The sequence below is a fragment of the Rutilus rutilus genome, assembly GCF_951802725.1.
Source record: "Rutilus rutilus genome assembly, chromosome: 25".
Lineage (NCBI taxonomy): Eukaryota > Metazoa > Chordata > Actinopteri > Cypriniformes > Leuciscidae > Rutilus > Rutilus rutilus.
This window is the reverse complement of record NC_140229.1, coordinates 2,057,011-2,074,761: the sequence shown is the minus strand read 5'-3', so window position 1 is coordinate 2,074,761 and position 17,751 is coordinate 2,057,011. Positions and strand designations below refer to the sequence as shown.

The 17,751-nt window shown below is 37.0% G+C and overlaps 1 protein-coding gene across 4 annotated transcripts in view; it reads left to right on the top strand.

The window, feature by feature from the left end:
- The window catches only part of nup155 (nucleoporin 155), a 40,490-nt gene that overhangs the window by 5,741 nt on the left and 16,998 nt on the right, over nucleotides 1-17,751 (top strand). Inside the window, exons 7-20 of one of the 4 annotated variants that reach the window (XM_084399808.1) lie at nucleotides 560-826; nucleotides 2,552-2,625; nucleotides 2,706-2,797; nucleotides 3,768-3,865; nucleotides 4,450-4,718; nucleotides 5,763-5,933; nucleotides 6,016-6,126; nucleotides 8,268-8,362; nucleotides 11,164-11,249; nucleotides 11,366-11,428; nucleotides 12,658-12,808; nucleotides 12,923-12,989; nucleotides 15,083-15,198; nucleotides 15,284-15,387. In XM_084399808.1, coding sequence (XP_084255934.1) covers nucleotides 560-826; nucleotides 2,552-2,625; nucleotides 2,706-2,797; nucleotides 3,768-3,865; nucleotides 4,450-4,718; nucleotides 5,763-5,933; nucleotides 6,016-6,126; nucleotides 8,268-8,362; nucleotides 11,164-11,249; nucleotides 11,366-11,428; nucleotides 12,658-12,808; nucleotides 12,923-12,989; nucleotides 15,083-15,198; nucleotides 15,284-15,387 — 1,764 coding nt within the window. The remainder of the gene's footprint in view (nucleotides 1-559; nucleotides 827-2,551; nucleotides 2,626-2,705; nucleotides 2,798-3,767; nucleotides 3,866-4,449; nucleotides 4,719-5,762; nucleotides 5,934-6,015; nucleotides 6,127-8,267; nucleotides 8,363-11,163; nucleotides 11,250-11,365; nucleotides 11,429-12,657; nucleotides 12,809-12,922; nucleotides 12,990-15,082; nucleotides 15,199-15,283; nucleotides 15,388-17,751) is intronic. The other 3 variants (XM_084399809.1, XM_084399810.1, XM_084399811.1) reach the window with 3 other exon arrangements.

Below are 17,751 nucleotides of genomic sequence, written 5' to 3'. Positions count from 1 at the left end.
AACTAAATGTATTCAGACGCCTTCAACATTTCTCACATCATCAGTTTATTCGCTATAGTTTAGAAAATGGTAATAAAATATGAGCAGAACTCAGTTGATATTTGACTGGTTTTGTCCGTCCTTCTGTTAGACTGTCTCACACATGAATTATGTTGAATATCTGTCAGCTGTTAAATTTAACTACACAATTAGATAATACCAGTTTAGCTCAACCAATCACCAAGCAATGCTTCATTTTGTTCAGTCTGTGTGTAAAAAGAGCATTAGCAATTAAAGACAAAACACACTTTAGCAAAACATGATCAGCTCAAAGTGTCTGAATCATTTTTGGTCCCAAATGTTTTATAAATTTTACTGGTCACTGTATGAAGAATTTTTGGGTATAATATGTCACAGTTTACTTTATTTTGCTCTCCTCACTTACATTTAATGAACACATAAAAAAAAAAAAAAAAACATGAAATCTGGTGTCTGGATCATTTTTGGTTAGACTGTATTTACATACTGCATTATAAAGCTTTCAGATTTACTCTCGGCCCCATCTGTGTTTATATTCCAGCAGGTTTGAATGACAGCATGTCAGGAGCGATGCAGCTTTTGCCGGATCCTCTGTATTCCATCCCCACGGATAACACGTACCTGCTGGCCATCACCTCCACGGACGTGGGCCGCATCTTCATGGCGGGTAAAGATGGCTGCCTGTACGAGATCGCGTATCAGGCCGAGGCGGGCTGGTTCAGTCAGCGCTGCAGGAAGATCAACCACTCCAAGAGCAGCCTGTCCTTCCTCATTCCCTCGCTACTGCAGTTCTCCTTCTCTGAGGACGGTGAGAACGCCATTCAGAAGATCAAAACTGGACGGTTTGTAGGGCTGTCAAATAAAAATTCGAATTTCTAATATTCGTCGAATTTAAAGAAAAACTGTAGCCTGACAAACCAGACCCACATCAAGATGGCGGGTCTGGGAACACACCATTGGCAGGGCTCAATCCGAGGTGCGGGATAAACGCTTGTCTTTCAATAGGATAGCGCTACAACCAACCAGAGCGTTTTCCCACCCAGCGGTGCCAGTTGATAGATTAAACTTTTGCCGTATCCGGTCGGCAAAAGTCCAAACACATCTTCCTTTTTTTAAGAATGACTTCAGTGCCATTCTTTGTTCTTTTCTCAAAGAAAAGCTTAAAGGGATACTCCACTTTTTTTGGAAATAGGCTCATTTTACAACTCCCCCAGAGTTAAACAGTTGAGTTTTACCATTTTCTAATCCATTCAGCCGATCTCCGGGTCATGTGGTACCACTTTTAGCATAGCTTAGCATAGATCATTGAATCGGACAAGACCATTAGCATCTCTCTCAAAAAAATGACCAAAGAGTTTTGATATTTTTCCTATTTAAAACTTGACTCTTCTGTAGTTACATCGTGTACTAAGACCGACGGAAAATGTGAAGTTGCGATTTTCTAGGCTGATATGGCTAGGAACTATGCTCTCATTCCTGCGTAATAATCAAGAAACTTTGCTGCCGTACCATGAGTGCAGCAGGCGTAATGATATGACGCAGAGCCTGAAAATAGGTCTAATAGGTTAGACAAACTTAGTCCCGGTCACGTTGGAAGTTACCGAGCTGGGGACTATTTTCAGGCGCTGCGTTCGATAACGGTAAAACTCAACTGTTTTAACTCTGGGGGAGTTGTAAAATGAGCCTATTTCCCAAAAAAGTGGAGTATCCCTTTAACTCCAAGTCCTCCTGAGTCGCAGCCAAAGCCGATTCGAAAGACCGCTGTTCGCCAGTAGCGGAAGCTCTTCTTTGTTTTCAAGTAGCAGGGAATTCACGCGGAACCATCGCAACTCTACCGTCATTATGTTAAGCCCGCCCGCCGACTCTATACAGGATGTGATTGGCCTGACTAGAGTTTGGTTTTTCCAGCTCGCAAGCCAACGGAGAGTTGCTGGCTGCAAAATAAAATGTGCTGCCGCTAGGGTGCGTCTAGATTTCTAGGCTAGAAAAACTGCACATTCGAATGCAAAAACCGTGCATTTTAATTTTTGGTGTGTCAAGAGGTGTGCCAGACATGATGACGCAACTGACGCGGTGTGTGTTTGTTAGCTTATCCAGTGTACAGCGCTGCGGCTGCGTTGCTAATTTGAAAAACCAAACCTGCACATCGGTCAGAGCTGAGCGTGTGTTTTCATCAGCTGAAACACTGTCAACAAAGCGCTCAGCACTCGCTCAGATCAAGATGAGCGTCAGGTGTTTTTTTAAATATTATTACTATTTTAAATTATATTTTATTTAAGTGAAAAGGTGAATGTCATTTCATTTTAATAAAATATGCTTGATTTGGTTTATATTTGCTAATTGCGCTCGCTTGCGCCCTCTTGTGGGCATAGGAGACAATACAGCACTTTTTGCCTTTAGAATTCGAAAATAATTTGAATTTTGCTAATATTTAAGAAGGAAATTTGAATTTAGCTTCTCAGCCATTTTGACAGCCCTAATGGTTTGTGCTTTGATCTCATGTTTCTCATTTGAATCTTGTTGTTTGTTGCAGATCCTGTCGTCCAAATTGCTGTTGACAATTCCCGTAACATTTTGTACACGCGCTCGGAGAAGGGCGTTCTGCAGGTGTGTGCTTCGATAACGAATCGTGTTGTGTGGTGTTCGTGGTTATGAGTGTCGTTCTGATGTGTTCTGGTGTCTGTCAGGTGTATGATCTCGGTGTTGATGGGCAGGGAATGAGTCGAGTCGCTGCCATGTCTCAGAGCTCTATCGTCTCAGCGGCTGGAAACATCGCCAGGTAGAGATTCACCTGTGTTTTCTGTATGGATGCGCTTATAGAAACATATGAATAGATGAATAGATTCATATGATGAATCTATTTATAACTGATGAATAGATAACCAATAACCAATATGAGTTTACAATTTTAATGATTACATTTTGAATATTTTTACATATATATATATATATATATATATATATATATATATATATATATATATATGTGTGTGTGTGTGTGTGTGTGTGTGTATATATATATATATATATATATATATATATATGTATATATGTATGTATATATATATATATATATATATATATATATAATATGTGTGTGTGTGTGTATATATATATAAATAAATAATCAATATAAACTTAAGTTTTTGTCAAATGTAGAACTTTTATTTTATAATATTTATTGAAATTATTAATAGTATTATAATGTTATTATATCAATTAATCATCCAGTATATTGTGCACTCCTAGTTTTTCCGAATTACATTAAATGATATGAATAATAATTTTTAATAACATTGTTTTAATATTAATAATAAATTGATAATTCTCTTTAATACATTTAAAATTCATTTAAAAAATGTAAAGCTTTCAATAATGATGATGATAATTACATAATAACAATAATTATTAATAACATTATTTAATTTTAAAAACAAATCTTGGTAACACTTTACAATAAGGTCTCATTTATTAACATTAGTTAATGTATTAATTAACATGAACTAATTAATTAACATTAATGTAGTTAACTAATGAAACCTTACCATATCTTATCAATAGCTGTATCATTATCTTTAATCAGAATTAAAATGTATTACAAAATACTAATATTGGTCAGCGAGTAATTGTTAATAACATTATTTTATATTAAAATGAAATTTAATTGTATTATTAATAAATTGATCATTATGGTTTAATACATTTTAAATGAATTAAATTGATAATGTGTGTCTACATCTTTTTTGCAGGACGATTGATCGGTCCGTGTTCAAACCCATCGTTCAGATCGCAGTGATCGATCGCTCAGAGTCGTCAGACTGTCAGCTGTTGGCCGTCACTCATGCTGGTATGAACACTTCATTTATGAATATGACTAATGAAGCATTGATCTGAATATATACAGTCAAATCTAAAATTATTCAGACACCAGATTTAATTTGTGCTATTTTTTCACTAGTGTGTGCAGGACACTATAGTTCATTTATGTGAGTGAGGAGAGCAAAATGAAGTAAACTCTGACATATTATACCTAGTGACGACCAGTAAAATGTATACAAAATTTGGGACCAAAAATGATTCGGACACTTTGAGCTGATCATGTTTTGCTGAAGTGTTTTGTCTTTAATTGCTAATGCTCTTTTTACACACAGACTGAACAAAATGAAGCATTGCTTGGTGATTGGTTGAGCTAAACTGGTATTATCTAATTGTGTAGTTAAATTTAACAGCTGACAGATATTCAACATAATTCATGTGTGAGACAGTCTAACAGAAGGACGGACAAAACCAGTCAAATATCAACTGAGTTCTGCTCATATTTTATTACCATTTTCTAAACTATAGCGAATAAACTGTGATAATGTGAGAAATGTTGAAGGCGTCTGAATAAATGTTGGTTTGACAGTAGCTGTATTTGTGTGTGTTGTGCAGGTGTGCGTCTTTACTTCAGCAGCATCCCTTTTGCTCCACCAAACGCCAAACACGTCCAGGCCCGACCCAGCATCCTTTCACTGGTTCATGTGCGTCTGCCGCCCGGATTCTCCGCGTCCTCCACACTCCAGAAGCCAGCTAAAGTACACAAGGCCCTGTACAGTAAAGGTGTTTTGCTGATGGCCTCGTCTGAGACAGAAGACAGCGATGTTCTGTGGTGCATCAACCACGATTCGTTTCCCTTTAAAAAGCCCCTCATGGAAGCTCAGGTCAGAGATGAAGCCACTTGCTGCCTATCGGTTTCTTTTTCTTTATTTTATAAAAAGTTTTAATTTTATTTTGAAAGACGATAACCGATATATTGGCCGATAAATCTAAATCCAATTTTTTTTACTCATTTTTTAGAGCCTGATTACAAAAACATAAGTCTCACTATTAAAATCCATATCCCAAACACACAATTATGAAGCAGACTTGCGCTGCACATGTTGCACTGAACTGTATTTCCCTGTTTTGAAGTCATTCCAATCATATTTCAAGCAATTCAAAACCCTCATGTTGAACAGTGCGCATCTGAAGAGTCTCAGCTGAAGGAAATAATACATTATTTATCGGCTTTAATATATCTGCCAAATTTTCTTATCGGGCCGATAACATAAAAAATGAACATATATCGGCCGATACCGATATGGTGGCCGATATATATCGTGCATCCCTCTCTCAAATTCCCTAACTGGTATGAGAAAATTCTTAAATATCATTTCAAGAGGTCTTACATTTGGAGACAGAAAACCAGCATCATGAAATGGCTCAATGTGAATATTAAACCATATTAAATGAATATAAATATAATCCTTTATAATTTTGACATCCCTTTTCTTAAAAAATGGTTTGAAAACTGAAATGTTAGTTGTGTATCATTTTATGAAACTTTTTGTTCTTGTCAGAATCTGTATGATTTGAACTGCAAAGATGTTTAGATTGTCATTATATGGTTTGAATGTTTCCACAGATCTTGCTAAATACAGTATTAATTTTATTTGTAAAAAAAAGCTCTTAAAAAGCCTTAAATGTGATTTTAAACGCCATGCGGAGATACCCTGTTTAACAATCTCTACAGCATTGAGAATTGTGGAGTTGTATAGTTTAAAATAAAAACAGCAATGCGATGTAAATAGAAATACATGTGCAATATGTTATAACACTATGAATCAGATGTCTTATATGTATATCTACATGCAACCGTCTGGTGGTTTCTTCATTGTTTGTCTGTTTTTTAAGATGGCACTCGTGTTTTTGATCTTTTTCTTCAGATGATCGTGAATGTGGACGGTCACTCATGGGCTCTGTGTTCAATCGAGGAAACGAAATCTCCCAGAATCCTCACCCCTCTGAATAAAGATTTCATTCCGGTCACTGATTCTCCTTTAGTCGTTCAGCAGCACAACATCCCGCCGCAGAAATTTGTTCTCTTGTCCGCTCAGGTGTGCTTTATCTTCCCGTTGATGACACTGTGTGATACTCTTCACGCTCTTCTTCTCTTACTGTTATCTTCGCCGTCTGCAGGGGAGTCACATCTTCCACAAGCTGAGGCCGGTGGATCAGTTGCGCCACCTACTGGTGAGCAGCGCTGGAGGCGAGAGCGAGGAGATCGAGAGGTTCTTTAAGCTGCACAGGGTACGTGTCGTCATGCTTATTCGTTTAATATCGTAACAATGCATTTGTCAATTAATATTATGGGTGTAACAATATATTGCAATACAAAAATGCAACAATATGTATCGTGGATAGTGACAATATGTGACCCTGGATCACGTCACCAGTCGCGAGTCACACGGGTATATCTGTGGCAATAGCCAACAATACATTGTACGGGTCAAAATTATCGATTTTTCTTTTATGGCAAAAATCATGAGGATATTAAGTGAAGATCATGTTCCATGAAGATATTTAGTAAATTTCCTACCGTAAATATATAAAACATGTATTTGTGTGAGTGAATGCAGCACAATCGCCAACATAAATGCACAACTTTAAAGGAGATTTTCTCAATGTTTCGATTTTTTTGCACCCTCAGATTCCAGATTTTCATATAGTTGTATCTCGGCCAAATATCGTCATGTGATGTAAAAATCTCAATTTAAAAAAATTGACCCATGTGACTGGTTTTGTGGTCCAGGGTCACAAATTTATTGTGTATAGTTATTAAAAATAAAACTTACTGTGTGAGAAAGTTTTAGTGTGTCAGTACTACATTAAACTACTATATATAATGTTGAATATAATGTATAATAATGCAATGGGGAATATTTAGGGCTGGGTATCGTTCAAAAAATTTCGATACCGATACCTTGATTTCGATACCGGTTCCTGATCGATACTTTTTTCGATACCAATTTTATGAAATCCATTTTAACAAGATTACATAACACATTACCTCAGAAAAACTTTGGTTTTATTTTTTCAGTTTGACTCATGCTCCTTAGTCAGTGCACAAAGGAACAAAAAAAGCACAAAGGAACAAAATATTCCCTTATACATAAGGTCCAAAATATTTTTTTTATAAAGAGCTCGTGCTCACCAAAGCTGAATTTATTTCATCAAAAATACAGTAAAACTTGTAATATTGTGGAATAGTATTACAATTTAAAATCTTATTTGAATATATTTCAAAATGTAATTTATTCCTGTGTTGTCAAAGCTGAAATATGAAAACAGTTTTTGGAAGGTCATTTTTGATCACTTTAATGCATGCTTACTGAAAAAAAATTCTGACCAACACGTTTTTGAACGGCAGTGTACATTCAGTAGGTCATTATTGCAATATAAACACAGTCAGAGTGATCAACAAGGTATCTCTTCATTTACCAGTCGAAGACGCAGCAACTTTCTGCTCTTATGTTTACTCTGTGCACTGTCAAGGGCTTCATCATATCTGTCGCGGTACCGTACTTTGCAGCCATTATTTTACCACAAATACTGCATCGCGCGCTGTTGGCATCGAGCCTGGAGAAATGTAGCCACACTTTTGATCGACTTTTCCACATCTTTAGGGTATTGTGAGTGTGTGTGCTTGCGTGTCATTGAGTATGTGCGCGAGTTTGTGTGTGTGTGTGTGTGTGTGTGCTCGCGTCCATAGGCTCGCGTCTCATGAGAATGTGCATGGACAGTTTGTGTGCGCGCGCGCGCGTCTCATAAGAGTATGTGCGGAGAGTTCCGCGCGTCTCGTGTGTGTAGAGTTTGTGTGTATGTGCGTGAGCGACTTTAGGCGTGTCTTTGTGCATTTCATATGTATTTGTTTGAGCACTGACGTTGACGAGTTAACCCCTTAGGTATCGAAATCTGGTACCGAAAAACAAGTCATTTTTCGATACTCGATAGTATCGAGGCAATTCGGTCGGTACCTAAAAAGTATCGAACTCGGTACCCAGCCCTAGGAATATTTGTGTGTCCTGATGATGCCAAATGTCTGATGTTACCAGTAAAATGTGGCCTAAATTATTTTAAATATATCTAGTCAAGCATATTTGTCTAAAATAATTCTGTTTTCAGCTTCAGAATCATGAATATTGTTATTCTGGTGTCTCTATTGTCCTGTTCATTGGGTTTCAGCACCAAGTCCAAGCCTATTCATTTACACACACAATGTAATATCAAATTCAGCATTTTAATCAATGGTAATTTTTTTGTTAAACTTGAATCATATGTCTTGGAGTATCGCAATAATACCGTATCGTGAGTTCAGTATCGTGATATGTGTCGAATCGTGACATGAGTGTATCGTTACACCCCTAATAAACATTGATCTCGGTTCACAGGAGGAGCAGGCGTGTGCCACGGCGCTGATCTTGGCCTGTTCCACTGCAGCGTCTGATAGAGAAGTGTCTGTGTGGGCCACTCGAGCGTTCTTCAGGTCAGATATGATTTATCTGTTTTTTTTAATCAGACTAACCATTTTATTTTAACAGTCATAGTAGACAAATATAAAAAATTTGTTAGAATGATAAAAAAAATATTAAGATAAATATCTAATCATTTTATTTACATTTTATTTGCACCAGTATAGCAATAAACAGCACTATAATTACCGCATACACTACTCAGGGTAGCCGCGGGGTCTTAAAAGTCTTAAAAAGGTCTTAAATATCATGTTCCTAAATTAAGGCCTTAAAAAGTCTTAAATTCCGTTGTCCAAGTCTTAATTTTTTAAATGGAGGTCTTAAATTTCATTATAGCCTACTAGCCTATTTATTCAAAGTCAACCTGGCTGCAAACGCAACGTGAAAATTCAACAGGGTTTAGCGTAACGTCAGAGAACGTCTAATTTCTAGTATGCACAAACAATAGTTTGGGTTTTCGCGCCGGCGGCAATTGATCAACATTCTAATCAATCAGTCGAGAGGAGAGACATCATGGGGAAGTGTCGTTCGGTTCGGTGTACGCATTTTCAAACCGAACGGTTCGTTGGACCATTTTTCCTGCCGACCAAAATTTCATTATTTCAAATGTAGGCGCGTTGCGCGTGGCAAGCGCGCTCATAATGTAAGAGACGCCGGCGCGACCACAACATTGTCCAACATCAAATGTGCAAACGTAATGTAAGCGGAACGAAACTGGGCTACTCGTTATTGTGTGGTTGAAGGACCGCTTATCAGTTTGGACCAGTGCAGCGCGAGCGATCTTGATCAAGCGACACTGTTACACAGCGCCACAGAAGTAATAACATCGCTGCGAGATCTAGTGAGAAACATTCACATTTCTCTGTTATTAACGGATCAAACAGCGCGTGGAAGCCAGGAAGAAACATTGTGCCATGAATGAACTATCCAGTGTCCACAGATCAGCAACATTCACCATGGATTTACTGTAGTAACACTAACTGCAACCATGGAAGTTTGGCAGGAATACTGGGCAATAATGCTTTCAAGTAACATTACGTTGGTTTTATTTTGACATTATGAATACAATTGCTGCCCTCAAATGTTAATCTGAACTAAAAATAGACCTTTGTTTATAACTACTACAATATTAGGTTACATTTCATTTTTTTCCAAGGAGCTGTTTTGTTTATGCTCCTAAGAAGAGTCTATTATAGCTCCATCATTGGTCAAAGTGTGTTAGTTTTAATAAATAAAATAATAATAAAATAATTTTTTATCTGGCATTTATTTCTTTTTGCTGTATCGAAAACGTACCAAACCGTGACACAAGTGTATCGTATTGAACCGAACCGTGAATTTTGTGAACCGTTACACCCCTACTATCTATATCTCTCTTACCTATCTGTCTACCCCTCTGAAGCAATGGTTGAAGCAATTTGAATGCTGAGAAACTTTACTAAGACGATTTGAAAAGTTAGTTTATCTGTTTATTGTTATGAATGTTTGATATTTACCAAAAACATCACTTTGCAGTGTGTTGTTGAATGAGTTTTTTTTATAATAAATGTTTTTTTAATTAAAACATTTGTTAGTAATAGTCATTATTGGGATTTGATCTGGTGTTTTACGACTGCATAATGGGTGCGATGTAGGTCTTAATTTTCATTAAAGTGGTCTTAAAAAGGTCTTAAAAAAGTCTTAAATTTGGGGTGATAAAACCTGGGGAAACCCTGCTACTGTCTCTTCCGCTCACTGCATTTATTTAATCAAAAATACTGTAAAAACAGTGAAATATTATTACAATGTAAATCAGCTGTTTTCTATGTGAATATCTAGCAAAGTGTAATTTATTCCTGTGATCAAAGCTGAATTTTCAGCATCATTTCTCATGATTTACTGAAATGCTCTGACGCACATTTACATTACATTTCAATTTATGCCTTTTGGCTGATGCTTTTATCCACAGCGACTCAATCAATGTTTACCGTATTTTCCAGAATATATTTAATCTAAAATGTGCTAAGACTTATTCCAAAGCAACTTGTATAATTAAATTAACATCAAGCACGCAAAACATGCAGATTCATGCGAATAAGAGATACGTTTATTTGTGTAACGCATTTCCCACACTGCACTAGTTTCAGTTTCGCTTTTCAATAAATGTATTTAGTCTAAAAAATGTGACTTATACACAGATGCGACTTCTCTGTGTTTAATTTCTCAGTGTAGTTATTACAGTGTCCAATTTACTTTCTGGAAAATATGGTACATTTTACCAGTTCATTCAATGGCTAAAACAATTTTACTTTAAAATCATTGCAAATTCACGAATTGTGAATATACGGCCAACTAGAGTTGTCAAAAAGTACTTACTTCGGTACCAAGTCGGTACTTAAATTTTAAAATTGTGACGCTTTGAACACTTGAGCGGAATCGTAAACACCTTTAATTGGCCATTGTGTTCCTGCGCTCATCGGATATGTCTGTGATTGGCTATAATGATCAACGCACGAGATCTCTCTGATTGAGAGCACACGGAAGTGTTTGAAAGTGTCCTGCTTTCAAACACTCCCGTCTGAAGAGCGTCATTGATGTATATTTACAACATGTTTTTGAAGCGCTGATCATTGTAGCCAATCACAGACATATCAGATGAGCGCGTGAGCACTCAGAGGAGTTTATGATTCCGCTCAACAGCGCTCAAGCGTCACATTTTTTAAATTTCAGTACCGACTTGGTACGGAAGTCGGTACTTTTTGACAACTCTACGGCCAACAAAATCATCATGGAAATACTTGATTTGGTGATTTGATGTGATGCATGTTTTTTGCAGGTACGGTGGAGAGGCTCAGATGCGTTTCCCATCTGCCATTTCTGCTCCCAGTAACGTCGGCCCGCTCTTCGGCTCCCCCGTACCAGGTGAGAAACATTTCAACCTGCCACACAGATCTAGTTGTAACCATTAACCCTGTCAAATCACACTAGAAGCTGTCAGTGTTGACTAATGTCTAATCTGTAGTCTGCTGTGATTGTAGGATCCCCAATGCCTGTCGGCAGCCCCCTACCAAACCCCAGTTTTCTTGCCACACCTGCCCCAGGTATAAAACTACCCCTCAGACCAGTGAGCACTTCACTAATCTGTGTGTACTGATATATCTGATGTTAAAGAGGACCTATTATTTAGTTTGTGCGCTCTACTAGAACAGGTTTTCCTGCTTGAATGTTAATTATTTTCCTCATATTCTCCATTGTTGCAGCTCCTCTCTTCCCAGTCTGTCAGTAACGCTCTGTTTACTTCCTGTCTCTATGAAGCCCCTCCTTCTGAAAAACAAACTGTGCTCTGATTGGTCGGCTGGATCAGTGTGTTGTGATTGGTCGAGCGCTTCGAGTGTGTTTGGGAAATGTCCTGCCCCTTACCATAACCACCAGTTTAACACACTACTAACTAACTCAACCAGGCCCCGCCCCTTTATTCTGCATATGAATTATTTAAATGAGGAATATTGTGACGTGTTTGTTCCCGGAAGAAATCTATAGAGAAGAACTGGAGCTTCTTCATGCTCAAACAGCAACATTACACACTAAAGAAAGATGAACATGAAATAAAGCATAATAGGTCCTCTTTAAAGCAATCATTCTACACAAGTAAAGAAATCAGTTGTGTGTATCTCTGTCTCCATTCCAGGCCCATAATGCATCTTGTTGTTGTCTTTGTCTTATTGTTTTGCATGTTATTCTAAATAATTTAATGCAATAATATCACAGTCGAATAATCCTGATGAATGCGTCCCATCTTGTTACTTCCTGCTGAATATTGTTTTTAAAGGTGCGGTGTGTAATATTTAGGAGGATCTGTTGACAGAAATGCAATATCACATCTATGTTTTCAGTGGTGTATAAAGACCTTAATGAACCGTTATGTTTTTATTAGCTTAGAATGAGGCATTTCTCTCTACACACACACGCCTTACATCGACATGTTTCTACGGTGGCCCTGAACGGACAAACGCGTTTTGTCACTATGTTGTTCTTCGTGTAAAGAAGCTACAGCTAAAGTCAGCGAATAAAACACTGACACAAGGATGAACGAGTAACAATAATATTCGCAATAACATTGTTTTACTGAATAATTACGTAAACCTAATTTCTTAATTTATCTTTGTAAAGAAACCTCATTGCTTAACTGGCTCCTCTCTGCCGTCTCAGACGACGACATCACTTCCTGTCGGCCACCATAACTTCTGTTGGGTGCAATTCACAACCTCACCACTAGATGCTGCTAGAAATTACACACTGCACCTTTAAAAACATGTGTTTGACTCATCAGGCATGTTCCCGCCAACCATGTCGACCCCTTACATCCCGGTTACTCCCATGATCCCCAGCGGTGCCGGTCTCACAGCTGTGTCCTCTGGACCTGAGGTCATCTTCTCTGGAAAACACAACGGCATCTGTATTTACTTCACACGTATACTGGGGTCAGTCAGCGTTACGCTTAATACATGCTAGCCTTGACATTACGAAAGCTCATAACAGTGTGTTTTGACTGATTCTTTAATAAAGATTTGCTTTATATTGATGCTTTGAAACAGGAACATCTGGGACGGGAGTCTTTCGATGGAGACCATCATTAACAAAGGGAGTCAGACTGTGACTTTTGTGAGTAATGAGACATTTTAGAGTATTTTTACATTTTTTGTAAAATGTGTCATTTGTGTGTTTTATACATTTTTCAATATTTTTTTATTATTATTGTTACTAATGATAGATTTTGGAGCAGTGCTTTTTGTTTATTGTGGGTAATTACAGATTTTAGAGAAATTTCAATGCTTTATTGCTTTTATTTTATTTTATTTAGTTTTTTATTGATTTTGACAGATTTTGGCACATTTTTACAAAGAATGCTTTATTTTGTTTTATTAATTTATTTTAATTTTGTTTCTTTTTTTATTGTGAGCAATGACAGATATTGGATAATTTATTATCCAATGCATTTTTTCATTTTTGTAAAATGTTTGTGCAATAATTTTTTTATTGTAAGTAATGACAGATTTTGGACCAATTTTACAAAAATACTTTGTTTTTATTTATTAATTGTTTATTGTGGGTAATGACAGATTTTAGAGAAATTAATGCTTTATTGCTTTTATTTATGTATTTAGTTTTTATTGATTTTGTTTGTGATTAAAGACAGGATTTTAGAGCTTTTTTATACATTTACATTTATGCATTTGGCAGACGCTTTTATCCAAAGCGACTTACATTGCATTTTCAAGTACAAATTTACATTCTTATCAGTTCTTGCTTTCCCTGAGAATCGAACCCATGACCTTGGCGTTGCGAGCGCCAACGCTCTACAGTTTGAGCTACAGGAAAGAATTTTATACAAATTCTTTATTTTGTTTTATTCATTTTTATTTTATTTTTTTATTGTGAGCAATGACAGATATTGGATCATTTTTACTAAAAAACAAACAAATATTGGTTTTATTTTTGTGTATTGTGAGTAACGAAAGATTTTATTTTTGTGTATTGTGAGTAACGACTTTCCCGCTCCGCTTGCGTTCGAGGTTTTGTAGTGCATCACTTCCAGCAACTTTTTAGCCAATCAGAAAAGTTCTCTGCCTGTCAATCATTTTGTGTGTTTAGGTTCAGGTTAGTTTCGCGTAGCCAGACCTTGACGTCGTAATGTCTTTCATTGGCCAAGGACCGCCTAGAAGCCAGCTAACATACAGTGCAATGCATAAGTGAATACACCCATGCTAAAGTTGACTAAAAAGAGGAATAAAAAATCATATTTTGGAAATTGAACTTAATGCCTTAATTTAAAAAATTAGGAAAAATCCAACCTTTAAGGACACCAATTTTCTTTGTGAATGAATAATGTATCGTAAATAAATAAATGTTCTTCCTTAAAATACATGGTGCATAAGTGAGTACACCCCTATGTTAAATTCCCATAGAGGCAGGCAGATTTTTATTTTTAAGTATTTTTTTTTTATTTTTTTTAAGGATACTATGCATCCTGATAAAGGTATGGTAAGGTATGGTGAAGGCTATGTGATGATGTGGGGCTATTTTAATTCCAAAGGCCAAGGGAACTTTATCAGGATGCATAGTATCCTTAAAAAAAAAAAAAAAAAAAACCTTAAAAATAAAAATCTGCCTGCCTCTATGGGAATTTAACATAGGGGTGTACTCACTTATGCACCATGTATTTTAAGGAAGAACATTTATTTATTTACGATACATTATTCATTCACAAAGAAAATTGGTGTCCTTAAAGGTTGGATTTTTCCAAATTTTTTAAATTAAGGCATTAAGTTCAATTTCCAAAATATGATTTTTTATTCCTCTTTTTAGTCAACTTTAGCATGGGTGTATTCACTTATGCATTGCACTGTATATGTAAAGCAGCCAATCACAGTTCAGCGTCATGTTTAGGGGCGTGAAAATGTAACGTCAATGTTCCTACAATACCAGACTGTCTTGTAAAACTCTTGGATGTATTTTAAAGGGTATAAACATTCTTTACATGCTTTTGAAAACCCAGCGTTTAGTTGATCCCGGTAAGCGCTTATTGTCACAGATGTAAACGCGATATTCAACTTCAAATTTTCCAAAATGATTTTGTGTGCCATATTTATCAGACATTCAGCCAAATCTGAGACTATGTTCAGGTTGACGTGTCTTTGGTGTAAAATCTCAGCTCCTCTTTGTGTGGTTCATTGATAATGTCGTTTGACCTTTAGATGGAGAGCACAGCCAGTTCATCCGATCTGGAGCTCGTCCTCTTGGAGCTGCAGGGTTTGAAGGAATTCCTGGACAAAAACTCCCAGTTCAGTCCGACTTCCCTGGGTGTGGCCAAGTAGGTCCCCATCGCCTCCTCTCATGTTGAAGTAATGCATGTTTCTTGTAGCAATTTGGTTTTCTGACTGACTCGACCTCCTCAGTTTCAGCTCGCCAGCAAACCTACAGCAAAGACTTCTGGGATTCATGCGTCCGGATGGTTCCAGCTCCCAACAAGTACAGCAGGAGCTTCAGCGGAAGTACCACAGTGAGTTTCTGTGTGTGTGTGTGTGTGTGTGTGTGTGTGTGTGTGTGTGTGTGTGTGTGTTTGGGATGGGCATTTTACAAAAATATTGTATTCGAAAATTTGGGCTCATAAAAATCAAATATTCGAATATTTAAATGATTTTTAAACGAGAAATACGTTGGTTTTTTTTGCACCATTTCTGAACAAGCTTATGATTAGTCAATATACACAACAAGCTTACGTTATATCTTAAGGTTTTCTTTTAGTTGAAAACATTAAACAATATGTGTCAAGCATTTAAGCTTTAGCAGTGCGAACGAAAAAACCTCTAATAAAGCAGACTGCCAATTATCGTACAGAACGTACATTTACACTCGAGTCTGCACGTTTATCGTGTTTATATTGTTCCACGTTCATGTCGAGAAAAACTAATATCCACATGCTCGAGTGAGAAAACACACTGCGCTGACAGATGATGCAGAGACACAGATAACTGTGCTGAACGAAGTTTCTAACAGCACTTTGCGTTTTCTGTTCTTAAACCTGTCTCCCTCGACGAAACTTAAAGGAAGCATATGTCTAAAAATTATTTTTGCTGTCAGATAAGGTTCGACTGTGTTTGGATTTCATGTGATTTCTCATTCCGTTACCCTTCAAATTGCGCAAATTGAAATTGCGAATTGAAAATACGCCCAATGGAAACACGTCAATTTCGCAAAAACTCCCATTTATCGCAAAATATTTTTTCCGCTCGCATGAGGTGGTTTTTCAGGCAGTTCGAAAAAGCAATATTTCGCAAAACTGAGATGGAAACAGCTTTTGCGCATTTACAGGTCACCTGACGCGGTATGTTTGGACGGAAGACGAGACTGAGTTCTTTATTAAACTCATAAAAGACAAAAGTATTACAGGAATGCTGGATGCTAAACCTCAAAGAAATGCTTTTTGGTCACATAACATCGGTTAATGGAAAAAAATCGCAAAAGTTTTGCGCAATAGTTTTTTATCGACATTTAGAAAAAAATCGCAAAAGTTTTGCGCAAATCTGTATTGGCCTATTGTGGTGGTGAAATTATGGTAACTCAGTTTCATTCATTAATTTGATAAAGTAATTCCATTTTGTAATATCATTTAGTAAGATCATTTTCATCAAAGTAATTCAAACTTCACATGGCAGACGACGACATTACGTGCTAAAATACAATAAACTTGTTAAACGCTCCACAGCGCCACCCAGTGCATTTAATTATAACTGAGTTTTAGTGCTTGGGATTATAGATTCACTGCATTTACGGCCTGGAAAGCAATGTAGTAAAATTGGAATAGTATTTAATTTTTCTACTATTTCTAATAATAATTACAGGTCGAATATTCGTGCACAGCCCTAGTTGGTGTGTCTGGGCATGTTGATATATTCACCATCTTCTCATGTTTTCCCTTCACCTCTGTACAGATAAAACGTTGTTAAAATGATTCCAGTTCACATCGATGTGCGGAAGCGACAGAAAATTCTGTATTATGAATTTTTAAGGCCAGGCAAGGTCAATTTGTAAAGAAACGCTACACGTCGGCACACATGTATATTCAAACGCGCATACCTATGGACTAAACACATAATACGCATGTACACGCCGACAGCGTTTTTGAAGTTCACGTGGAGATGATAATGTTTTCAAGGCTTGCACCTTGGAGCCTATTTCAGGGTTTGCGTTCTCGAGCACCAAACACTGTTGTTGTGCGAATGAACGGGCCAGAACACTTTAAGGGTTTTCTGTTAGAGTGTCGTCGTGTAAGCAGCCCCTAAGTTAATAACTAATGATCTTTGCAACAGAAAGCTGGACGATAACTTTATTCTAGAGCTGCTGTAAAGCCAAAACAATCTCTGTTACTTGAATTTCCTTTTATCACTAGGCGCATTTCCATTACAGATTTGTGCAAAACTTTTTCCGATTTTTTTCTAAATGTTGACAAAAAACTATTGCGAAATGACGGCGTTTCCGTTAACCGATGTTATGCGGCTAAAACATAATTTTTTTTCCTCTCGCTATAAGTCATTCCAAAAATCATGGCGACGGATGCTGATAGGTTTACGTATATCCCAGCCACCGCACTGGCCATTATTATTAATCGAAAGAGATGTATGTGTGTTATCCAATCATTAATGGTAAAGGAAAGACTCTTATACTTGAGAGCGGCACATATGAGGTGTTTCTGGGTGTTTCTCCCTTATATCTTTGAGGTTTAGAATCCAGTATTCCTATAATTCTTTTTTTTTTATGAATTTAATAAAGAACTCTCGTATTCTGTCCAAACACACCGCGTCATCTAAGTCAGGTGACCTGTAAATGCGCAAAAACTATTTCCATTGCAGTTTTGCGGAATAAT